The 25,667-nt window shown below is 41.6% G+C and overlaps 2 protein-coding genes across 4 annotated transcripts in view; one reads left to right on the top strand and one right to left on the bottom strand.

Annotated features, from left to right (window-relative positions):
* CAGE1 (cancer antigen 1) overlaps positions 1-21,097 on the bottom strand; it is a 77,500-nt gene extending 56,403 nt beyond the window's left edge. Inside the window, 8 exon segments of the mRNA XM_014447398.2 lie at positions 555-665; positions 4,721-4,858; positions 7,295-8,353; positions 15,564-16,052; positions 16,054-16,088; positions 17,423-17,510; positions 18,640-18,857; positions 20,687-21,097. Coding sequence (XP_014302884.2) covers positions 555-665; positions 4,721-4,858; positions 7,295-8,353; positions 15,564-16,052; positions 16,054-16,088; positions 17,423-17,510; positions 18,640-18,857; positions 20,687-20,954 — 2,406 coding nt within the window. The 5' untranslated portion in view covers positions 20,955-21,097.
* An 85-nt stretch (positions 21,098-21,182) lies between these two features.
* The window catches only part of RIOK1 (RIO kinase 1), a 59,028-nt gene continuing 54,543 nt past the window's right edge, over positions 21,183-25,667 (top strand). For 2 of the 3 annotated variants that reach the window (XR_002826813.1, XM_006105203.3), the window contains exon 1: positions 21,183-21,411. Coding sequence is in view for 1 of the 3 variants with exons in the window: in XM_006105203.3 (XP_006105265.1) it covers positions 21,341-21,411 (71 nt within the window). In the remaining 2 variants the exon portion in view is untranslated. Of the gene's footprint in view, positions 21,412-21,862; positions 21,882-25,667 lie in introns of those variants that run through there. The other variant, XM_023746280.1, reaches the window with a different exon arrangement.

The raw sequence follows: 25,667 nt of genomic DNA, 5'->3' as shown, positions 1-25,667 counted from the left end.
TTAGAAATTCATTTCTATTTTATGCTACGTTTTACTTTGACTGTTTTTTCACTAAAAATGGTGTAATTTTTATTATTTTTTAAATCCTCACACAAGGATATATTTTTATTGATTTTAGAGAGAGAGAGAGAGAGAGAGAGAGAGAGATGAGAGAGGAACATTGATCAACTGTCTCCTGCATATACACAGACCTGGGATCAAACCCACAACTAGAATATGTGCCGTGACCGAGAATTAAACTTGTAACCTTTTTGGTGTAGGGGACAATGTTCCAACTAACTGAGTCACCTGGTCAGGGCTATTATTAGTATTATTTTAAATTTTATTGACTGATTTTAGAGAGAGGAGGGAGGGAGAGGGAGAGAGTGAAGAAGACAAAGATAGGAAAAGAGAATGATTTGTTGCTTCACTATTTATACATTCATTGGTTGATCTTGTATGTGCCCTGACTGGGTATCAAACCTGCAACCTTGGTGTATTGGAACAACACTCTAACCAATTGAGCTACCTAGCCAGGGTGATATAATTTTTAGAATAAAGAATATATACAGTACCTCTTCATCTAAATTTTTCTTTTTAAGATGAAAGTTCTTCAATTTTTGCAGCATTGTATCACTAACTTTCTCACTCTCTTTGAAATGTTCAGCATCAGTATTGCTGATATCCTAAAGACAACAGTTTGAGAAGCTAGATTAATATTTTTTTTCAGTAAAACTAAAAGAAGGAAGGAAAAAACACAATGAAACAAATCTCTCTCCCCAAATAAGTGACCAAACCAAAGGAGGTAAAATGATATTGAACTTGATTTTTTTAACTCAATTCTTTAATTACTCAAAAGATATTCAATAAAGAGTTAGTGTAGAAAGAGTTCATATAGATTTATACTCATACATAGATTGCTATTAGGACAGATTTATATAATCATTGGGATATTAATACTCATCTTCTTCTACACTAATAAAAGAGAAATATGGTAATTTAATTAGCGTACGATCGCTACCCTTCCCATTGGCTAATCAGAATGTCCTTATGCAAATTAACTGTCAGCCAAGATGGCGGCCGGCAGCCATGCACTGAAGCGAACAGGGAGGCTTGTTTGCTCCAGTGACTGCGGACTCCAACGTTCCCCGCCTGACTTGCCGGCCTCTCAGCTGCAACTCTAAGCAACTATGTTGCAAATATAGAAGCTAAACAAAACCCCAGAAACCTGCTTTATTCAGCCGGGCTTCAGCCAGCCGGACCGCAACATTGTATCAAATACAGAAGGTAAAGGCCAGAAACCTGCTTTCAGCAGCGAGGCCTCAGAGCTAAAGCTGGCCCAGAAAAAAAAAAGAAAAAGAAAAAAAGGAGCAGTTGGGAGCTTCAGTCACCCACCAGCCTGAAAACGGCCCTCAGCCCCTCAGCCAGACTGGCCAGGCACCCCATTGGGGACCCCCACCCTGAAGGGTGTGTGACCAGATGCAAACAGCCATCAGCCCCTCACCCAGACTGGCCAGGCACCCCAATGGGGACCCCCACCCTGATCCAGGACACCCTTCAGGGCAAACCAGCCGGCCCCCACCCGTGCACCAGGCCTCTATCCTATATAGTAAAAGGGTAATATGCCTCCCAGCACCGGGATCAGAGGAGCCGCAAGGCCTCCCGGCACCAGGATCAGCATGACAGGGGGCAGCGCCCAAACCCCCTGATCACCCTGCGGCTCAGTGTGTGACAGGGGGCGGGGCCACAACCTCCCTATCTGCCTTGCTCTGTTTGTGACAGGGGAAGGCGCCCCAATCCCCTGATCAGCCCTGCTCTGTGCCTGATAGGGGGGATCTCCCCAACCCCCTGATCGCCCTGTGGCTCTGTGTTTGACAGGGTGCAGCGCACCAACACCCTGATCGGCCCTGCTCTGTGTGTGACAGGGTGCGGCGCCCCAACCCCGCCCCCCCCACGGGCCCTGCTCTGTGTGTGACAGGGTAGAGCCATAACCTCTCCATTGGCCCTGTCCTGATTGTGACAGTGGCAGCGCCCTAACCCCCTGATCGGCCCTACTCTGTGTGTGACAGGGGGCGGTGCCCCAACTTTCCTATCGGCCCTACTCTGTGGGTGACAGGGGAGAGCTCCTCAACCCCCTGATGGGCCCTGCTCTGTGCGTGACAGGGGGGAGCTCCCCAATCCCCTGATCGACCCTGCTCTGTGAGTGACAGGGTACGGAGCCCCAACCCCCCTGATGGGCCCTGCTCTGTGAGTGACAGAGGGCAGCGCCCCAACCCCCTGATCGGCCCTGCTCTGTGTGTGTGAAAGGGGGTGGCGCTGCAACCTCCCCATTGACCCTGCCTTGAGTGTGACAGGGGGCAGTGCCCCAACCCCCCAATCGGCCCCACCCTGAGCATGACTGAGGGTGGCATCGCAACCTCCAGATCCGCCCTGCTCTGTGCATGACAGGGGGCGGCGCCCCAACTCCCCAATCGGCCCTGCTCTGAGCCTGACCAGGGGCTGCACCTAGGGATTGGGCCTGCCCTCTGCCACCCGGGAGCAGGCCTAAGCCAGCAGGTCGTTATCTCCCAAGGGGTCCCAGACTGAGAGAGGGCATAGGCGGGGCTGGGGGACCCCCCTCCCCCCGAGAGTGCACAAATTTTTGTGCACCAGGCCTCTAGCTTATAATAATTATACATGCTCATGCATTCATACATATAACCCTCTTAGCCTAGTGAGTTTACAAACCCAAATTTTAGACAAATTTTTGTAACTAAAACCAAAATAATCAGATATCCTCAACAATACTGAACCTCTCCATATTTCCACAGTACCCAGAATGAAGGCACTTGTACCAAAATAACCTAAGGGTCACAAGTGCATGCCTGTGTTCTGCCTGAGTTCTGTCACTTTATCACATGTGAGAGTTTAGACAAGAAACTCAACTATTCTAAACCTTTGTTTGTTTTTCATGTTTTAAAAAAAGCCTAATAATACAAAGAATGGTGTAAGAGATAAGCCATGAAAAGCAGGAACAGTACAAGGACAGGTTGGGAAGTCTGCAAATATTTTTTGAGTGTATTAGGAGCTTAACCTGTATTAGGTAAAGGACATACAGCATACCAAGTCTCTAATCTTGAAGGCGTATGTCCTATTGGGGTGGGAGATACTGAATAAGCAAATAGTATTTGTATAGCATGGAATGAATCTACTAAAAAGATCTATACTTCATTATTGAGAGGTCTGGTAGAGACGCAGCAGCTAGCAAATTAAGACTGAGAAAGAACAGCAGCCATCAGCGAGATGAGAGAAAACTAAGCAAATACAGTGAATAAGCAAATGTTTGAAGGGCAAGGTGGGGAGAAAAGGTTTACAGCCAAGGAGAGTCTGTGCCACAGTCAAATTCCAATATTTAAAAACAAAACTTTAGATAGATATACTGGTAGTTTGTGGGCCACCACTTTTTGATCTCTAGATAAAATGCTTAGCTTATTATCTACCATTAAATAAATGCTAATATCTAACAATTTAGCTGAAACAAAATAGAAATAAAGCTTGTGTTGGATCAGGAGCATCACAAACCTATGTCATCAAACTTGGGCTCAGATGAATGCACTTAAGATCAAAGAAATCTATAATAATAAAAGCATAATATGCTAATTAGACCAGACAGCCAACTGACCTTCCAGACGTCATTCCAGACATCCTTCTTGACAAAGTCGCGGTGGGGCGGGGGCTGAGGCAGAGGTGGGTAGGGGTGGTCAGGTAGGCAGGCGAGTGGTTAGGGGTGATGAGGCAGGCAGGTGAGTGGTTATGGGTGATGAGGCAGGCAGACAGAGTAGTTAGGGGTGCTCAGGCAGGCAGGCAAGCAGTTAGGGGCGATCAGGCAGGCAGGTGAGTAGTTATGGGTGATGAAACAGGCAGGCAGAGTGGTTAGGGGTGATCAGGCAGGCAGGCAGAGTGGTTAGGGGTGATCAGGCAGGCAAGTGAGCGGTTAGAAGCCAGTGGTCCCAGATTGTGAGAGGGATGTCTGAGGGAGTCCCGGATTGCAAGGGTGCAGGCCGGGCTGAGGGACACTCCCCTCCAGCCCTGTGCATGAATTTCGTGCACCGGCCCTCTATTATACAATAATAGAAGGTAAGTGGAAGAAAGAGAGCTAGCTAATTTGAGAAACTATCAAGTGTCATGTCCTTTAATATGTTCTCTCATTAAATGTAGTGCTTGTAAGCTCCCAGGGCAGCAGCAAGTATCATTTCCCCCATTTACCACGAGGAAACTAAGGCTGAGAAAGGTAAAGTTACTTGGCCAAGTCACACAGCCAGCAAGTGGTGAAGCCAGAATTCGAACTCACCTTACACTAACTTCATTTTTCAATCTACTAATGGACACAGTTCCACACTGCCCTCCCCCTGCTCCAAAGCTATATTTTTAGATTGGGTAAATAGCTCATTAATGTGAACAATCACTAATCCCTAGGAGCAGGCTGACCCAGAATATAAGACTACTGTTCTGAAAGAGCTTTCCTGAAACATGAGAAGTTCTAATGTTACTATACTATAGGCTTGTGGAAATTAGATGTTGACAAAAGATAAACAGAAAGAAGCAGTAGGAGGAAGAAAAAGCTGATTGGTTGGTTAAGGGTCTCTATTCTGTTGTCATTAATTTCTTTCATAACTTAATTCTGTCACTTCACATTGCCTCTTTTGTCTAACCTTGGTATTTTCCTCCCTACCCAATAAAAAATATGCATTAAAAAAATTACCTGGCATGTGAGAAGTCTTGCCATCAGAGCCAGAAGATAGTGAATTTTGAAAGGCGGCTGAGAAGTCGTTTTCACATCTGGGGGATTTGGGCTCTCTTCTTTACAAGGTGAGCAATTAGACTGCATCATCTTCGCATCCTATGTGTGTGCACAATTCAGATTTGTCACAATAAAGACAAAGAACCTGGATTACTTTAAAAGTAAAATGCTGAATAAAACACCACTCCTAAAACCTCTAAATGGCAGTTCTCAAACATTTTTATTTTCAGGACCCCTTAAATAGTCTTAAAAATTACTAAGGATCTCAAAAACATTTTGTTTATGTAGGTTATATCTATCAATATTTACCATATTAGAAATTAAAGGTGAGACATTTAAAAATATTTCTTTTCAATAACAATAAATCTATTGTGTCAATATAAATAACAATTTCTTTTTAATTACCACATTTTCCAAAACAAAAATTAGTGAAAAGATTGGGTCTGGCCCTACACGGTTTGGCTCAGTGGATAGAGCATCCGCCTGCAGACTGAAGGGTCCTAGGTTTGATTCCGGTCAAGGGCATGTACCTTGGTTGCAGGCATATCCCCAGTAGGGGAGTGTGCAGGAGGCAGCTGATTGATGTTTCTCTCTCATCGATGTTTCTAACTCTCTATCCCTCTCCCTTCCTCTCTGTAAAAAATCAATAAAAATATATTTAAAAAATGATTGGGTCTGTTGCATTTTTTTTTGAATACTTTTAATGCTGGCTTAGTAGAAGGCAGCTGAATTCTTATATTTGCGTCACACATTGTGTCAGCCATGGAAACAATTACATCACATGTCATTTAGTTTCTGGAAATCCCCACGGTATACTTGTGAAGAAATGAGAGTGAACAAGGCAATAAAATCTTTGAAATAGTACTATGAAAATATTTTTGACCTCACAGATACACCCAGACCATACTTTGAGAAAATGGACATAGAGTTAATAAAAAGCAAAACTAAAAGGAGAAAATGGACATAGAGTTAATAAAAAGAAATTGATCAGTCAAGATAAAACAAAAAAGTTTACTGTTTTTAAAAAGAAAGCTCAAGGGGAAAAAATCATATGCTGTGATACACTTCTGTACAGTTACACTAATTCATTCAGAGTTTACCAATTTAAAATTTGTCATGATTTGATTAGCAGCTAACTTAAGGTAATTTTTGCTTAGGTTAGTGGTTCTCAAAGTGTGATCCCTGGACCAGCAGCATCAGTAAGACCTAAGATCTCATTATAAATGCACACTCTTAGGCCCCACCACACACCCACTGAATTAGAAACTCTGGAGTGGGCCCCAACAATCTGCATTTTCACAGCTGATGTTGATGAATGCTAAAGTTTAAGAACCACTGGCTTAGATGATTCTTACTTCTTTCTGAAGAAAAGATCATAGAGAAAATTTTTTAAACAGAGAAAATGTCTTCCTAAGAATCATTTAAAATATAGAATTATTTACTTGCAAACACTATGTAATGTCCACTCAGGACATCTTCAAGGCAACATATCAGCTCAGTTTAAGTTATTATAACAAAAACAAAAATATACATTTTTCTCATTCAGATCAGCCTTCTTTCCAAATAGTCAGAGTTAATAAGATCGTATTATAAATATTTTAAGGTAGCCCTACAAAACTGAAATAGTTGCTATGTCTTATGAAATTATCACTTCCAGGACATGCTTCCAGGTTCCTGACTGTCAAAAAAGCCATTTGAATAGCAAAGAATACCAAAGTACAGCCCCTCCAAAAAATATTGATGTGAGGCTCCCATGCTGTTTTTAACTGATGCTAACTGAACTTACTGTGGTGATCATTTTGCAATGTATACAAATATCGAATCATTATGTTGTACACCTGAACTAATGTTATGTATCAATTATATCTCACTAAAATGTTTATAATTCTACAAAATTAATATGATAAAATATAGGTTTGTTTTAGCATGTAAACTAAATATGCAATTATACTATTTACTTTTATTGTTGAATAGGCAGACATGGTATGAAAAGATTGAGATCCCCATTAGAAAAATCCTTTCTCAAAGAATTTTTCAGCTAGAACCGGTTTGGTTCAGTGGATAGAGCGTCGGCCTGAAGACTGAAAGGTCCCAGGTTTGATTCCGGTCAAGGGCATGTACCTGGGTTGCGGGCACATCCCCAGTAGGAGGTGTGCAGGAGGCAGCTGATCGATGTTTCTCTCTCATCGATGTTTCTAACTCTCTATCTCTCTCCCTTCCTCTCTGTAAAAAAATCAATAAAATATATTTTAAAAAAAAAGAATTTTTCAGATGATTGGTCAGAGGTATCCACAAAAATTCCCACATTCATTTTCATATTTACCAAAATAATAACAAGAGGCCAGAAATGGCTGCTCTTTAATGCGAGTACCCAAGAACCAAAGAAACTTTTCCAAATCTGGTGCATTTTCCATTCTCTCTTTTTTGGTTAGTAATTCTGCAAAAAAAATTTTTGTGTCATGCCTTAATATGCATCACCAGACTATTACAAACTCCTGAAATTCTGCCTTAGAGATTTTGAATTTGTGACAATACCTTTGTGATATCTGACTTCATTATTGCCTCCAAGTGCTCCTTTAACTGAGCTATCTCAAATTTAGGGAAACAATTTTGCTCCTCACTCCTGGCAACCTGCTGCTGAAGTTTTGCATTTTCACTTTTTACTTCGTTGATTTGCTGCTGAAGTTTTGTATTCTTAGCCCTTTCACTTTCAGATATGAATTGCACATTTTTAAATTGAGCTACCAGTTTCTCAAGTCTACATTTCAGTTTCTGTCTTTCTTCCATGTTTTCCTTTTCACGTTTCTGAAATTCTTCCTGTAAAGACAGGAACTCTTGTTCTCGGGACTCTTTTTCCCTTTTCAATAAGTCCAAAGCAGAAGTGGTGGCGTTTTCCAACTCTCCTTTGAGTTGCTGCAGCCTCTCCACCTCTTCTTCTTTCTTGCTTAAGGCTTTGTTCACCTCTGTGTACTGACTAACAATTTTGTTTTTTTCTTGCGTTTCATTTATATACCTTTCCTGTAGACAAACATAATTTTCCTTGGTCCTCTTAAGCTCTACTTGTAAGGTTTCCTTTTCTTTCCTAGATTCCTGAAGATGTCTTTGGGTGTTAATTAAAATGTCATGCAAATTCTGCAAAGTCTTATCAGTTTCATTCTTCTCTAGCATTACTCTGTATTTGTCTTCAATTAATGCCTCGATATTCTCCTTTAGCTTATTTATGATGCCAACGCACACTTGCTGCTTGTTAGTCTTCACCTGTAGTTCTTCAACTTTCTTCTCTAAATACATGTTAGTACACTGCAAATTTTGGATCAGAGTTTGCTGCTTTTTGTTAGTATGTTTTAATTTCCGTAAAACTTCATTTAAAGCCATATCCTCTTCCAGAGGTTGTAAGCACTCCAAGTCTTGCTCTGTGTCATGTGTTTTGCAGTCCTCCCAAGATGCTCCACAACTCCAAGAAATGCCAGCAGGAGAACGAGTTGACATAATCCCTGGACTTTCCATGTTCTCCACTGTGACTTCCTTTTGGTGACTGACTGACATCTCAGGAGTGTCCCCAGAATTCTGTATCCCCTTTGAAGAAACTGCAACCTGTAAATTATAGGAAATAAGTGTGAAAGTGTAGGATTACCTTGAACTTTGAAGTCAGAGCTGACCTTGAATTGTAGATCCCAAGTTTGGTTTCCTCAGCTATAAAATAACAACTACAGCCCTGGCCGGTGTGGCTCAGTGGATAGAGTGTCAGCCTGTGGACTGAAGGGTCCCGGGTTCGATTCCCGGTCAAGGGCACACGCCTGGGTTGCAGGCTCGATCCCCAGTAGGGGGCGTGCAGGAGGCAGCCGGTCCATGATTCTCTCTCATCATAGATGTTTCTCTCTCTCCCTCTCCCTTCCTATCTGAAATCAATAAAAATATTAAAAAAATAAAATAAAATAAAATAACAACTACAATATCTACTTCCACTAATAATACCTACTTAACAAAATACTTAAATATTAATTGTTAAGTGTATGTATAGCACCTAACAGCACAGCAGAGCACAAACAATAGGTATATGATAAAAATATATATCACATTTACTTTTATAAAAGAAAAATTAAACTTTGATACTCTCACCATTTTCTCTGATGCAAACTTTTCTGGACACATATAACATACTTTCCTTGACTTCACATGAATTAAAACAAATTTATCAATTACCCTATAGTTTGTGAGGCCTCTTTTAAATACTTTTAAAATTCCTCATTAAACATTGCCTCATTGTGATATATGACTCTTGTGAACACCAGAATGCCAGGTGAACATCTTGTGATTTATTTCTGCCCATAATACAGGTGTTTTTCTGCCGGAAGCCGGTCCATCCTTGCTGCTTGACACAGTCGCTGCAGGAAAGAAACATCTGCACAGCATATGTTTCAAGGGACCTGGCATATATAGCATATTGTTCTTAATGTGTTTGCTCTCCTTAGTGCCATGTGTTTTAACCAAGGTCACCTCTCTGAGAAAGGTTGTTTCCCCAGGTGGGGATTTTTCCCTGAGGTTAGGGAGGGGATACAACCCCTTAATTAAGTGCCAGGTGGGTAGTTAAGCTACATAATCTTTACTCCCTGGAATGGAGATAAGAAACGCCCTAACCTTTGTATAGAAATTGACAGGATTAAAATCGGCTGGTATAAATACGGATGTAACAAGACCAATAAACATCAGATCCTCATCAGATCCCTAACCCAGAGACTGGCTGGAGTTCCTAACCAGAATTTGGCTGGAGTTCCTGGCTAGAGGTCCTGACTAGGCTGCTGATCAACTGAAGGCTGTCTCTGTGTCATTCCTTCTTCGCCGGCTCCGTCCACACCTTTGGGGACCCCTGGACTTGCTGGGGTTGGACCCCAGCATTTTTCTAGGGGGGGGGTGTGTTAAAAAAGGACAGTAAGTTGTAGTAAAATAACACTGAAATGAATATGACATAAATACCCAGTAAAAGATATCTGCAGGAGTGGGATGCATAACTTTCTAGAATTTAGATCTTGGTCCTCTGTATTTTTATTTAATTTTTAGAGAGTGGGGGGGGGGGGAGAGGAGAGAGGGAGGGGGAGAGAGAGAGAGAGAGAGAGAGAGAGACAGACAGACATCCATGTGAGTGAGACATTGATCAGCTGCCTCCTGCAATGCCCTCTACCAGGGATCAAGCTTGCAAATTTTGGTGCACGGGATGACACCCAATCAACTGAGCCACACTGGCCGGGTGGACCTCTGTATTTTAATGTTTCTTCATTGTTCTGGGATAAAGATAACTATCCTTTCTGAAGTCTACAAGGTTCTAATATCTGATCTTGATATCTGACCGATGCTACCTCTCCATTCTCATCTACTATATCCCTCTTACTCCCTCCAACCCAACAATCCTGGGCTTCCTTCAGGACCTAATAGGAACAATGCTTCCTGCAGCCACAGTTTTTTTCACGTTAATTCTACATGAAATGCTCTCCCTCACCTGATTACCTAATTAATTCCTACTCATCTTTCAGAGCTCAGCTCAATTCCCACTACATCAAGGAAGCCTTCTCCAAACTCCCTGACCAGGGCAGTAAGATAGCCATCTTACTTTTATTTGCAGGACCAATCATTGCTTCAAGTCTACGTGTACTTTTATGTAATGTTACATATATTTTATATATGCTTTATATGTAACTTTTATTCATGATACTTACCATAGCTGAAAATTTACATTTATTTGTGTGATTATTTGATTAATGTCTGTCTCCTCTACTAGGATGTTATTAGATGCCTGAAAGTATTTATTGACTGCATGAGTAAATGCCTAATGCAATGGAAATAGGAAAGAACAATCTTGGGAAGTCCTAAGTAAACAGATTTTTAAAGTGTTATTTTCCAGAAACAAACATGGGGAAATAAAGTCCTCTTTTAAATGCTGCTTCCAAATAAATAAATAAGTAAACTGGTCATACTTGCAAATTAAACATTAAACATAGCTTTTCTCAGCAAACTCACAATGAAAAAAATAATGTTATTCTTTTATTATTTCTACTTGCCCACACCAATTCTTAATTTTTTGTTTGTTCAGAGCATTTCGAATTTATACTATTAGCATCTTCATTGCTCTTAGGATACTACATGCATGGTCAGGATTAATACATCGAAAGATAAGTTAATGCTTTCACTTTTGTAAAAAAATAATGTTTGCTTGTCCATAGAAATCTCACATGATAGAAAAATTTTAAGCTTTCCTTGTCAAATAATTAAATATTTCTTGCTCTTTGCAACTTTTTTCTTAATGTAAACTAAGTTCTAGCCAATTTAATTCACCAAATATGAAAGCTTATTATTGTCAAGGCACCATATAGATGCTAAGATGCATAAAAGAAGTAGAACAGAACCTTGATCCTCATAGAGACTATCATTTCGTAGAGCTAAGTTCCAAGTAAGGACTTAATTTTATTAGAAAAATTTGCTTCGACTTGTTCAAGATCTAGGAAGGCATTTTCCCCAGAGAAGTAATGTCCTTTATGCCGATTACCACTTGGAAAAGTCTCAGATAATATACCTTTTTAAAACAATTGATTTCAGAGAAGAAGGGAGATGGAGAGAGAGATAGAAACATCAATGATGAGAGATAATCATTGATTGGCTGCCTCCTGCATACCCCACACTGGGGATCGAGCCCACAACCCAGGCATGTGCCCTGACCAGGAATCGAACCCTGACCTCCTGGTTCATAGGTCGACGCTCAACCACTGAGCCATGCTGGCTGGGCTTAGATAATATACTTTAAAAACCAACAACATATCTTTTAATACTCTACAAGCTGTACTGACCATCAAAAATCTACCTCCTGAGACTTCCGTCAAAATGGTGGCATAGGTAAATATGGTGCTCATCTCCTCCCAAAACAACATCAAAATTACAACTAAACTACAGAACAACTATCATTCAGAACCCTCTTAAATTAAGCTGAATGCAAGTTTTACAACTACGAAATTAAAGAAGAAGCTATACGAGACTGGTAGGAAGGACAGAGTTGCAGAATAGGCTAGTCCCAACCCCATGTGTGATGGATAAAAATCAGGAGGAATACCTAGGCTATGAAGGTTCTCCTAAGGAGCAAGGGGTCCCAGTCCCACACCAGGCCCCCCACCCCCACCCCAGCCCAGGGTTCTAGTCCCAGGAAGAGAAGTCCCTATAACTTCTGGATGTAAAAACCAGTGGAAATTGAGGCTGAGTGAGGGTCAAGCTGCTAGAGCCCTAGGCAGTTCCTTTGAAAGGGCCCCACACAGAGTTACTTGGACTCACTCCCTCTGAGTTCCAGCACAGGGACAGCAGTTTGAAAGGCACCAGAGACATATGAAAGGGACTGAATTGTTTGGCATCTAGGTGAGATCTGGTGGGGCAACTTTCTCCCAGATAGAAGTACTGGCAGAAGCCATTGTTCCTGCCCTAGCCAGTTGGCTCACTGGATAGAGCGTCAGCCTGGGGACAAGATGGTCCCAGGTTCGATTCCAGTCAAGGGCATGTACCTTGGTTGCAGGCACATCCCCAGTAGGAGGTGTGCAGAAGACAGCTGGTCGATGCTTCTCTCTCATTGATGTTTCTGGCTCTCTATCCCTCTCCCTTCCTCTCTTTAAAAAAAATCAATGAATATATTTTTTTAAAAAAAGCATACACAGCTGTCCTGTGAACCACAGTGCTGTTTTGTTTTGTTTTTTTAAAAAAAGAAAAATAAAGAAGCCATTGTTCCTTTGATGAGCCCCTTTGCCCCACAGAGCCAGCAGACAGGTGTCATATCTGAGACTCCATCAACTTGGCTCACACTGTTTGGCCCAACCTGCTGATTCCCTGAGACCCCACCCCACCCAACCTATTTCCAGTGGCTTTATCATAGGAATGGCCATAAAATCTCTCAAACAAGCAACATCTGGCCTCAGCAGGTCCCATACCTTTAGTTAAACAGCCCAAGCCCAGCACTAGTACTAGCCAGCCTTGATTCACAGTATAGCCTCCCCTGGGCAACTCTAAGCCCAGCACCAGAAGCAGCCATCTGCAGATTGCTTTGTAGTTTATACCTAGTGGACCTGGGCAGAACACAGGTAGTGGCTGAACATAGCCTGCACCTTCCAGAAGGCCCCAGAGCCAGCACACCCAGTGGATGGCTTCAGACCATGTCGTAGCACCAGCATACAACAACCTCCATAGGTGAAGCACTCAGGGGTGGACTCAGTGGGTACCAGAGCCTTGCTGAAGTAAGTCATGCTCTATGTGGTAGGTCCCTGCAGTTGATCCTCCAAGGTGGATGGAGGTTGTTGGTCAGTGGTCATGGCCAATCCTTGGAGCAGATTGGTCTGGGTCAATCCCTCCCATTGATGTGTCAACAGCAATCAAAACTCAACTTAAAACATGAGGGTGTAAAGCTCATATGGGGCAGGGGTGGGGTGGTACACCTCGAGTGCCCAGCTGGGGTGATCAGGGAGGCTATGCCACTTGACCCTACAGGAGACCTACTGCATTAGGCCACTCTACCAAGCCTTGGAGACATAGTAGCTCTACCTAATACATAGAAACAAACACAGGGAGGTAGCCAAAATGAGGAGACAAAGAAACATGGCCCAAATGAAACAACAGAATAAAACTCCAGAAAAAGAACTAAACAAAATGGAGATAAGCAATCTACTGGATGCAGAGTTCAAAACACTGGTTATAAGGATGCTCAAGGAACTTAAGAGAGGATCTCAACAACATAAAAAAGAACTGGTTAGAAATGAAGGCTATACTAACTGAAATAAAGAATAACTTATAGGGAATCAACAGTAAAATAGATGAAGCTGAGAATCAAATCAGTGACTTGGAATATAAGGAAGCAAAAAATACCCAATCAGAACAGAAAAGTAAAGAAAATGGAATCCAAAAAATAAGGCTAGTGTAAGAAACTTCTGGAACAACTTCAAGTGTACCAATATTCACATCATGGGAGTACCGGAAGGAAAAGAAAGAGAGCAAGAAATTCAAAACTTATTTGGAAAAAGTAATGACAGTAAACTCCCTTAACTTGGTGAAGGATAGAGACATACAAGTCCAGGAAGTGCAGAGAGTCCCAAACAAGATGAACTCAAAAAGGTCCACACTAGGACACATTATAATTAAAATGCAAAAGGTTAACATGTTAAGCCCCATGTCAGTCACCGGTGACTGACACTATACTTTCTGTCCAGAAGACAAAACAGGGTGGGTGCTTAACATATTAAAGACAAACAGAGAATCTTAAAAGCAGCAAAAGAAAAGCAGTTAGTTACCTACAAGGGAGCTCCCATATGACTGTCAGCTGATTTCTCAACAGAAACTTTGCAGGTCATAAGGGAGTGAAAGAACTATTCAAAGTAATGAAAAGCAAGGACCTACAACCAAGATTACTTTACTCTGCAAAGCTATCCTATCTAATAAAACCCTAATATGCAAATCAACCAAACAGCACTATGACCGGTGAAATGACCGGTCGCTATGACACGCACTGCCCCAACTGGGGCAGCTCCTGCCCCCTGAGGAGACGACTGGTGGTGGCGATTGGGGGGCAGGGCTGACCAGTGGGCGGCGCCAGGTCGCCAGCCAAGGCAGGTGCTAGAGGGGCCCCCCCGAATGCCCTGCCCGCTGGCTGCCCGCTGGTTGCCCTACAGATGGCCCTGATCTCCAGCCAGGCCTAGGGGCCCTACCCTATATATTGGGAACAGTCTCTTATATTTAAACATTAAAACCTGGCAAGGCCACTCTAACACTGAAAAAACAAGATGCAGCGATGACATGCATGGACTCTGGCTTGCACATTTTGTGGTCAGCCCTGATTCTGACACTTATAACTATGTGACAAAGCCAATTACTTAACTTTTCTCTGCTTCAGTTTTTCCACCCATAAAAGGGGGGAAATGGTACTACTGTCTCAGAAGGATCATGTTATGTACTACTTTTTATAATCAGGGCAAAAAAAATGTAACTGCCCATTCAACAGCAAGATGCCTTTCACCTGTATGAAAAGTACAGTCACTGGTGCATGCAGCATCCCAGATTGTGAGAGGGATGTCCTACTGCCAGTTTAGGTCCGACATCTCCCAAGGGGTCCCAGATTGTAAGAGGATGCAGGCCGGGCTGAGGGATCCCCCTTCCCCCTTGCATGAATTTCATGCATTGGGCCTCTAGTCTATATATATAAAAGCCTAATATGCAAAGTGTCCCCTTGGGAGTTCGACTGACTGGGAGTTCAATTGCTTACTATGATGTGTGCTGACCACCAGGGGGTGGTGTGGAACGAAGGAAGGCCCCAGCCAGCAGCTGGTAGCTAGCAGCCGCTAGGGACCCTACCCGTGCACAAATTTTGTGCAATGGGCTTCTAGCAATTTATAATCGAAGATAAAGAGTTTCACAGACAAGAAAAAGCTAAAGGAGTTCATTACCATCAAACCAGTATTATATGAAATGGAATCTTATTTAAGAAGAAAAAATCTGAACAATAAAATGGCAATAAAAAATAGTCATGGGGGTGTGAAGTACAGCATAGGGAATATAGTCAATAATATCCTAATAAGTAGAAGTGGTGCTGGATAGGTGTGGGATGAATTGGGATAATCATATATTAAGTTATATAATGTCTGGTCACTGGAGTGTAGAGAAAGAAAGGAAGGAAGGAAGGAAAGAAGGAACGAAGGAACAAAGGAAGGAAGGAAGGGAGGAAGGAAGGAAGGAAGGAAATAAGAATGAGGAAGGAAGGAACGAAGGAAGGAAGGAAAGAGAAAAATAATCTTACCTCCTTTGTTTCATAATCAGCTCTCAGATCATACAGGTTAAAGCTATTCTCTTGATAAAATGGTTTTTCAACATTGTTGTATAAATATTCCTTACACAAGAAGTTTTCAGGTTGACCAGAGTTGAGGGTAGATTCTTTGGCAGTATTTTCAGCTAGTGGCATTTCCATGAATTTCAGTGTCTCTCTACTGCAGTGGATTTCAGATGGGCTTCTAGGAGGTTGCCATTCATATTCATGAGAAAGTTGGTCTTCATTTGTGGAAGTACTAGTTCCCACTGGATTTTCTTCTTTAAATGAATCTTCCTTAATATTGCTGTCTTTTGCATAATTATAAACATGACTTTGCAATTCTGGCTTCTCTGTGTAAGGTAAGTTGCCTATCAAATTTTGAAATGTTAGCATTTTATCATTAAATGCTTTTGTCTGATGATATTTGAAAATGGGTTCACATTGTCTGAAGGAAGAAATGCTGGTGTCAATTGGCACGAGTTAGCATATCCTGTGAATAATTTCCACTGTTGACATCTCATTAGAAAGAGGTAAAAGAAAATAATAATTAGCTGACCATAAATTTATGTGTTAAGCTCTCTGTAAAAAATCAATAAAATATATTTAAAAAAAAAGAAATATATTATAGAAAAAATATATCTTCAACTTTACTAGATATTGCACATTTATTCTCTAAAATGGTTATTTATACTTCTACCAGGACATAGAAATTCCTTCTCTACATCTCTCCAACATGTCATACTGATACATATGAAATGGCATTTTGTGGTCTTTTTAATGCACATCTTTTTAGGTATTAAAGGTCTTGTAGGTTTCTTTTTCTGTGATCTGCCTCTTAGATACTGTTAGGAATGAAATCATTTCCTTAAAATTCACATGTTGAAGGCTTAATCCCAGTATCTTAGAATGTCATATTAGTTAGAGATAGGGCCTTTAAGGAGGTAATTAATGATAGAAGAGGTCATAAGGGTGGGGCTCTACTACAATATGACTGGTGTCCTTATAAAAAGAGGAGATACCAGGGAGGCACAGAAGTAAAGGCCATGTGAGGACAAGATGATGGCCAACTGAGAGGCCTCAGGAGAAACCTACTCTGCAGGAACTTGATCTTGGACTTCCAGCCTCTATAACAGTGATTCTCAACCTGTGGGTCGCGGCCCCTTTGGCGGTCAAACAACCCTTTCACAGGGGTCGCCTAAGACCATCCTGCATATCAGATATTTACATTATGATTCATAACAGTAGCAACATTACAGTGATGAAGTAGCAATGAAAATGATTTTATGGTTGGGTCACAACATGAGGAACTGTATTTAAAGGGCCAGAAGGCTGAGAACCACTGCTCTAGAACTGTGAGAATATAAATTTGAATTGCTGAAGCCACCCAGTCTGTGGTATTTCGTTATGGCAGCTCTACATATACATTGCCTGTTGTTGTTTTTTTTGTTATTGTTTTTTAAATTGAGTTATATGTGTCTTTTTCTTATTGGAGTTCTTTATTGTAGATACTAATCCTCTGTCGATTGTATACATTACAGGTATCTTAGACTGTGGCTTGCTTTTTTACTTTGATTATAATTTGGACACACAAATTTTTAAAAATTTAATATAGTCAAATATATTATGGTTTGTATTTCTTGTGTTACTCTCTGAGCCTCATCTTTAAAATGAAGATAAAAACAGCCCTTATTTACAAAGAAGTAAAAGTCCTATTCCATAGGCTTGTTTATAAATGTGATAATGTATATAAAATGCTTTGCACAGTACTTAGCTCTTATTATTATCATCATCACAGGACACACAAAAAATCTTATTTTCTGTTTATATATTGCCAACAAAGAGATACTCACCACCTAACACATCATCCAGTGTGCTATAAATTTCTTCAGAAAGTGTGATTTTAGACTCATTTTCCTTTTTTACATTCTTTATTTCATTCTGTATTAATAATAAAAAAGGCATTATGAATACTTCAAATACCATTGGCCTCTCCTAAAGGTATATGTACATTGCTATGTAGTTTTTGTTAGTATATCAAGTATGTGGATCTAAATGACGCTTTAAAAAAGTTCTTCTCTCTTATAAAGTTAGCTGGTTACAAATTTCTATTCAATATGCTTTTTATAGCATCGTTCCACTTATTGAATGTACCTGAAGTACAATAAAAACTGAATTATATAACTATGTTTTTTTTTTACTTGTTGCTAATTCAGATCATTCCTTCTAATTAGATTTTTAAAGTATCAGGAATAAAATACTTGAAAAATAAAATAGCAATATTCACATGTATTGATGTTATATTCATACAAACTTCTTGGTACTCCATTACTCATTGAATTTCAAAGATCACTTCTAATTCTTGTCTTACACAATATTACTGTTTTTAGCTAAACTAAGCCTTTAGTCTATAAATTTTCTATTAAAAAAAGAGGGAGGACTTCCTTATATAAGTAATTAAAACATTCATTCTTTACAAGTCAGTACACAGCAACTTATTCCAAATTAACATCATAATACTATGACCAAATTTTTTCCAAAATGAAAATAGACCAGATGTCAGGCTCCTTGTGTTCTTGTTCTCTAACGTAGTTGTTGTGGCTATGTCTTCTGGTATACTCATGGGACTTCATGAAGAGACTAGAAAGGATCAGTTTTAACACTGTTTGTAAAGTTCTACCTTTCTTGAAAACCAGTTCCACCATTCCTCTCTTCTATGCCTCCACTGGAGATTCCTTTATTGTTCTTTGTATATTTGTTGAGGCTATTTTTCCATTGATTTTTAGAAAGAGTGGAAGGGAAGAAGGAAGACAGAGAAAACGAAACATCAATGTGAGAGAGACAGTCTATTGGTTGCCTCCTGCATGAGTGGCCTGGGCTCGAGCCTGCAACCGTGGTAAATGCCTGGAATCGAACCCAGGATCCTTCTGTCCACAGGCTGATGCTCTACCCACTGAACCAAGCCAGCTAGGGCTGTTCCTCATATTTTTTTTAAAAAAAATGTTCATACGGAACACAATGTGAATGCTAAATGCATCTGTATCTCCCAGACCTCATAAGCAATGCACACCTGAGACAAGTCTGAAGTCGTATTGCTGGTTTCCATATAGGAGGGAGAATTTGAGTGAGTGAAATCTTGAGAAAGACCGGTGAAATTCATGGCATCCACTTCTGACATGCTTTCTAATTTTTCATGAGAAACATCCATGTCAAATTATACAGGATCTGAAGGTGATCACCAAATTTTTTGATATTTCTTGTTCCTAACTGTTGAATGATGGAAGGCTTCTTTAAAAAAACACATAATTTTAAGGTCTTTTAGCATATGCAAACAAAAAACTTCCCCCCTCCCTTTGCACAATAAGAAAGCAGTAAAGTTCACTGCCCTAAATTTTAAAATATCATTTGCTAAGTTATTGAAAAAATAAAGAATTTTAGAGTATACCATACCATGGTAACTTTGTATGGTAGTAAATAATTTGGACAAAAGAAAATTACCGAAAAGACTTGCGACCCAGAAGGTGAAGGGATCTCTAAGTTATTTAATCAAAAGATATTCACAAAATATTATCAGAGACCTATTAGGTTCCACCAAACACTGACTGCATTTCTATTTACTTAATAATTGCTATTTGAATATTTCTTTATCAAGTCAAATCCAACATTGTAAATCAATGTTCCCTCAGGCACTTGGGGTTTGAAAACTTGGCATCCTTCTACCTCATTGTCTAAGTCCTGTCCATTTTTCCTTTAAAAATGATTTTCATAACCCATGCTTTCTTTCCATCCCTTAGATCATTACTCTGGTCCATATTCTTATAATTCCTCAAGTCTGTTAGGGGGTGGGGATGGAAAAGATGTCCAATCACACTGACTTCAAATTCTTCTGCTTGACTTTCTATGTCTTCCATAGCCTGAACCCACTTTACCTAGCCAATACTCCCCTGCTCCAGTAGGATCAAGTTCACTTTCCTGCAAATAGGTCATGCTCCTTACCACTTCAGTAGTCTGTCCTTGAAAGCGTTTCTCTCTCCTAAACTTTCCTATCTAACCACTTACCTATTTTTTAAATTCCTAATATCTTTAGTCTAAGTCTCTCATAATTAAATACCTATTCGTTTTACTGTTTTAGTCTTAACCATTGTTCCAAACGTGTTAGTGTTTATATTCAGATTACACATACTTCTAGAAGAGTCCATTTATGTTCTACAATACTCCCTACAGCAAATGGACCAGTGTTGTCCAGGATAATTATTAATTTAACCCAGCATTCCAATTATTTATTTCTATTAAACCTTCCCAATCTACAGTCACTACCATTTGCCTGGTTTACTTTGTTGAATTATCAAATTAATAAGTAATTTATTGAGGATTAGTGTTTTTCAAACTTACATCATCCTTTGGTTAAGGATAAAAAAGCCACTGAGCCTAGCAGGCTAGTCAGGATTGGTGAATGGCTCAACTTTATGCTCAATTTTTCCCTATTTCCAAACACATAAATATTGCCTAGGTTGTGGTGAAGGGAGTTTGAAAAATCGTTAATTTCCAAATGCAAAAACTGCAAGGGCCTTATCTCTTAAATTTGGGAACCTAGAACTTCCAATTACACGTTTACACCTTTGTTCATAGGGCACAATCCGCCGATTTATTTTGTTAGGCTTACTTTTACCATCTTGCATTCCGATCTTACCGGATGTACGTTAAACTTTTAAAATATTTATTCAAATGTTTCCAGAGATATTCTAAAGCTGTTTAAAGACCGGCGTCAAAAGAGGTGTCACTGGATCTCGCGGGAAGAAAGTGAGGGGGTGGCCGCAGGGGCGTCTCCTCTCGGGTCCGAGCCCCGCCTCTCCGGCGCCCCAACCCCGCACCACCCGGCCCAGCCTCTTAGCGCCGCGGAGACCGAGGGGGCGGGATCCGCACGAAATAATTGAGAGAGTAATGCAGGAAAAAAAAAAAATGAAAAAAGAGGTGTCAGTGGAGTTACTAGTCAAAACTCTAAGGTTTTGTTCTTAAATTCTTTTCAGCCGTTATGACAAACCAGCTTTCTACAAGCACTTCTCATTTTCACCTCAAAACAACGCGCCAAACTCTTTGAATCGCAAAAGCGTGCTCACTTCCAGGGTCCAAGCAGTTTCTTATACCCACAATAAGGATCTCGTGCTCCACCCCCCCGCACCGGTTTTGCGGGAGGGAGAAGAACACTTTCCAACCTTTCCTACGAAATCCCCCGTCGGGAGGCAAGCGCAACGAACCGTTCCAGTGTGACGTCCGCTCGCCCCCGCCGCGCCAGCCAATCCCGGCGGGGAACGGCGCACGCCGGGCTCCGGCCCCAGGGGCCCGGGCCTGGGGACTCCGAAGTCTGTTACCAGAGTGGGAAGTCATGCGGATGTAACCCCCCAGGCCGAACCTGTGGCTTGGCTGGCGCGCCTTTCTACAGAAAGACACACAGAAACGAAAGCCTCCAGGTGGGATGGCGGGCCCAACGAGGAAGGCGAACCGCTTGACACTTCCGTGTGTCCTCCGTGCGCAGGCTCTCAGTGGGCCGCGGGACGGGACTTCCGGTAGAACATTTCCGGTGGGGGCGGGGCTTCCGTTCGATCCGGGGGCGGCGGTACCGGGTCTGTAAATCCTAAATCCTTGTAGCACGTGGCGCGCTTTTGGCATCGGGACTGCAGCGCGGTTTGCGAGGCGGACGACCTCGGAGAGGCCGTGAGGTTGGACCGTCTGTGTGGCTCCTCTGGTGGCGCTGACGCCCCGCGCGTGCCGTCATGGACTACCGGCGGCTGCTGATGAGTCGGGTGGTTCCCGGGCAGTTCGACGACGCGGACTCCTCCGACAGGTAGAAGGCGGTGCAGTACACCGACTTTGTTGGGGTTTTGCTCTCTCTGCCGCCGCCGGGCCTTGAGGGAGTTAACGCTGGTGTAGAGGGAGGCTGGTGGTGCATCGCGCCGGGGCTCTCTTCCCAGCCTTTCGCGTCTTTCTCCATCCCAGCCCTGATTTCCGTCCCAGATTATGGCAGAGTTCACGAAAGCCGCTTGTCAGGGGAGTCCAGGGTTCCCAGGTTGGTTGGCATTGCTGAGAGGCCGAGTTGGGCATAGCGATTGGGAAACAGGTTTTTGCACCTTACTGGTAACTTAATTCAGCGTTTAAAAACGGTTCTTACTTTATGTTGACAGTAAGGTGAGCACCTGCTATGTGCCAGGTTCTGTCCTCAGCGCTGGAGGTAGTGATGAACAAGGCAAACTGAGTCCCTGTCATTGAATTTTACCTTCTACTTGAGAGGTGGAGCAGACAATTAAGTACAAAGAGGTATTATTTAAAAACCAGATAATTATATATACTATGCAAACAATTTAAGTCAGTTTGTAGACTTAAGTTATGATTTGGTCAAGGAGGGGTTAAGTCCAGATCTGACTTACAAGAATGAGTTAACCTCAGGAAAAGGGGAGACAACAGCAATTCAGGAAGAGGGGACAGCAAGTGCTAAGTCCCCAGGGTGGGATCCCTCCTGGCTGTGAAAGGAAGATCTATCTAGCCAGAGGTTCTCAACCCCTGGGTCGCGACCCCTTTGGCGGTGGAACGACCCTTTCACAGGGGTCGCCTAAGACCATCCTGCATATCAGATATTTACATTACGATTCATAACAGTAGCAACATTACAGTTATGAAGTAGCAATGAAAATAATTTTATGGTTGGGTCACAACAATGAGGAACTGTATTTAAAGGGCCAAAAGGTTGAGAACCACTGATAGGCCATTGTGCTTAGAGCACAGCAGAGGTAGTTGAGCAGATTGGTAGGTAATGATATAGAAGTGAAAAGGGCCAGATGATGGAGAGCAAGCGTGTCAAACTCAAAGGCTAACATGGGCCAAATAAAAAAGGTTTAAGTTTATGTGGGCCACAAAAAAACAAAAGCTTCAATTTTCATAGAAATGTAGGTTTATTTCGATAGAGACATGCTGAGTACAGAGGGCTGAGATAAATGAGTAATCCTATTTAATAAAAGCCTAATATGCTAAGTGTTTGGTTGTCTAGGTGTCTGTTCAACCAATCAAAGCAAAATATGCTAATGATATGCTGAGGCTGCTCAACCGCTAGCTATGACATACACTGACCACTAGGGGGCAGACACTCAATGCAGGAGCTGCCCCCTGGTGGTCAGTGCACTCCCACATGGGGAGCCCCGCTCAGCCAGAAGCTGGCGAGCACAGTGGCGGTGGCGGGAGCCTCTCCCACTTCCACCCCAGGAGTCAGACATCACCCGAGGGCTCCCGGACTGCAAGAGGGCACAGGCCGGGCTGAGAGACTCCCCCCCACCCCCACAAGTGCATGAATTTTGTGCATCGGGCCTCTAGTTAACATAAAATAATACAACATTTTAATAAAAATTAACATTTTTTCTTGAACATTAACTTACCAGACACTGAATAACTGCACAAATTGATAAGCATAACACAAATAAACCTATTTTTCTTGTTCTCCAAAAGCGAAATATTTCCTGTTGTGCACACCAAATAATGATTGAACTTTTTGCCATGGCAATCGGCCACTAAAATATTTGCTGTTAGTATTAGTGGAGAGAAATGGTGCTCCTGCACGTAAGGCGGGTAAGGGAAATGAATGCAACAAGATTATAGTAATCAGTCATTAGTGAACATTGTACAGACAGTCCTCGGGTTACCTCGGACTCGATGTATCTCGTTTCGTGGTTACCTCGCCATTTCCCATTTATTTATAAAAAAAAAAAAGTTCCGTCATTTTGACGTATGTACATATGTGCTTTATGTTTTTTATTATTTATTTACCACAAGTAAAGGTCAGGAATTGTTATCTTTCTTTTAAATTTTTTTTTACTGTTTCACTGCATTACTGCTGTGTATGTGCTCCATGTGAGTGACATAGGTGCTTATGTAGGTGGGTTCTGACTTACGGCGAAAATCGCGTGACGTCGCGCTGTAGGAACGGATCTCCGACGTAACCTGAGGACCTACTGTAGTTCATTATTAATAATTATGTATAACAGGATATTGTAAAAAGTAAGTTACAAAATTTTAATTAACACGTTTCTTACTTACCATTATATTGGCTGGGCTGCAAAAATACTCGTTGTGGGCCACATGCAGCCCGAGGGCCACGAGTTTGACATGCTTGATGTAGAGCCTTACAAGTGATGGTAAGGAGTTGAGATATTCTAGGGCTTAGAAAGCCATAGAGGGATGCTAGCAGGGGAATGATGTAATCTGATTTATGACTTAAAGGAATCACTTTGCTATGGAGAAGATGATTTTGGAATGCAGAGTGGGAGCAGTACAAAAGTAATAAAAATAATTTAGTTCAGAGATTATGGACATTTAGAGATAAGGTCATAGAGATATTTTACAGATAGAAATGACAATTTGGTGGTAGATTGAATGTGGGATATGAAGCAAAAGTTATTAAGGATAACTTTCACATAAAGCAAAATGAAACTTAGAATTTCAACAAAATGATTTTTACTTTATGTTTATAGTAAGGCTTCATTGCATGTAAATTTTATTTTTTTTTATTTTTTTTTATTTTTATATTTTATTGATTTTTTACAGAGAAGAAGGGAGAGAGATAGTTAGAAACATCGATGAGAGAGAAACATCGATCAGCTGCCCCCTGCACATCTCCCACCAGGGATGTGCCCGCAACCCAGGTACATGCCCTTGACCGGAATCTAACCCGGGACCCCTCAGTCCGCAGGCTGACGCTCTATCCACTGAGCCAAACCGGTTTCGGCAATTTTCTTAACTATAGATTTTTTTCAGTAAGTATATGTTGATCACTTTCTATGTGTCAGATATAGTGTTAGTTGGTAGGGATACATTGGTGTAAACTACTCTGACACCGAGATTGCACTCTAGCAGGGAAAACATTAAAAAATTAGACAAATCGGCTGGTCCAGCCTGGCTCATTGGTTTTGCAGCGACCTATGAACCAGGAAGTCATGGTTGGATTCCAGGTCAGAGCACATGCCTGGGTTGTGGGCTCGATCCCCAATAGGAGGCAGCCGATCAATGACTCTCATCATTGATATTTCTATCTCTCTCCCTTCCTCTCTGAAATCAATAAAAATATGTATTTTAAAAAATTAGACAAAAGATTTGGATTAGAATTGGGTAAGTAGTACAAAGGAGAAACGGGTGAATAATACGGAAGATTTCCCTAAGCAAGTGATAGTAAACTAATGCTGTAAGGATAAGTAGGATTTAGCCAGAGAATTGAGAAAGACATTCCAGATTTATGTTTACACATAAGAATATAAAAGGCCCAAGGGAAGAAGTTAAGGGGAAATATCTATCACTGGATATTATAAAGGTAAACCAATGGATTCTGTCCACCACCTTTCCCCTTTCCCCACCCCCAGTGACTTTGGCAATTTCTGGAGACATTTTTGTTTCTTACAACTGGGGATGGTGCTGAACTAGTAGCATCTGGTAGGTAGAGGCTGGAGATGCTGCCAACAGTCCTATGAGGCACAAAACAACTTCCCACAACAAAGAATTGTCTAGCCAAGGTTGAGAAGCCCCAGTACTATTGAAGGTATAACTTTAACATGCCATTCTAGGTTATTAGCAAATGAAGGGTCAACTTATGGATTATGTTTATGAAATCCTAGTAAATAGTAGGTGTTTAATGACTATTTGTTCAATAAAGATTTGGAGCTCTGTAAACCATCTAAACTATTAAAAGAGAAACATGCAAATTAACCATCACTCTGCCACTCCACTATACCCACAAGCCACGCCCACCAAACAATCAGGAGCGAGTATGCAAATTAACCCAACTAAGATGGCAGAGGCCACAGAGCTGGAGCAAGCAGGAGGCTTGGGTTGCCCCGGAGATGGAGGAAGTCAAGCTTCCCGCCTACCCTGGCTGGCCCTGGGCTCCGTTCAAGGCTACAAAGTTTCAATTATAGAAGATAAATAAATCCCAGATACCTGCTTCCAGCCCGCCCTGGCCTCCGCTCAAGGAGGAGCTGAACAAAAAAAAAAAGAGAGGCTGGGAGCTTGGGTCGCTGGGGGACGTGGCCAGCCTGAAAACGGCCATCAGCCCCTCACCCAGGCTGG

Source organism: Myotis lucifugus, unplaced genomic scaffold, assembly GCF_000147115.1.
Source record: "Myotis lucifugus unplaced genomic scaffold, Myoluc2.0 scaffold_650, whole genome shotgun sequence".
In the NCBI taxonomy this organism is placed as follows: domain Eukaryota; kingdom Metazoa; phylum Chordata; class Mammalia; order Chiroptera; family Vespertilionidae; genus Myotis; species Myotis lucifugus.
The sequence above is the reverse complement of the archived record's forward strand: the minus strand, read 5'-3'. Positions and strand labels throughout refer to the sequence as shown.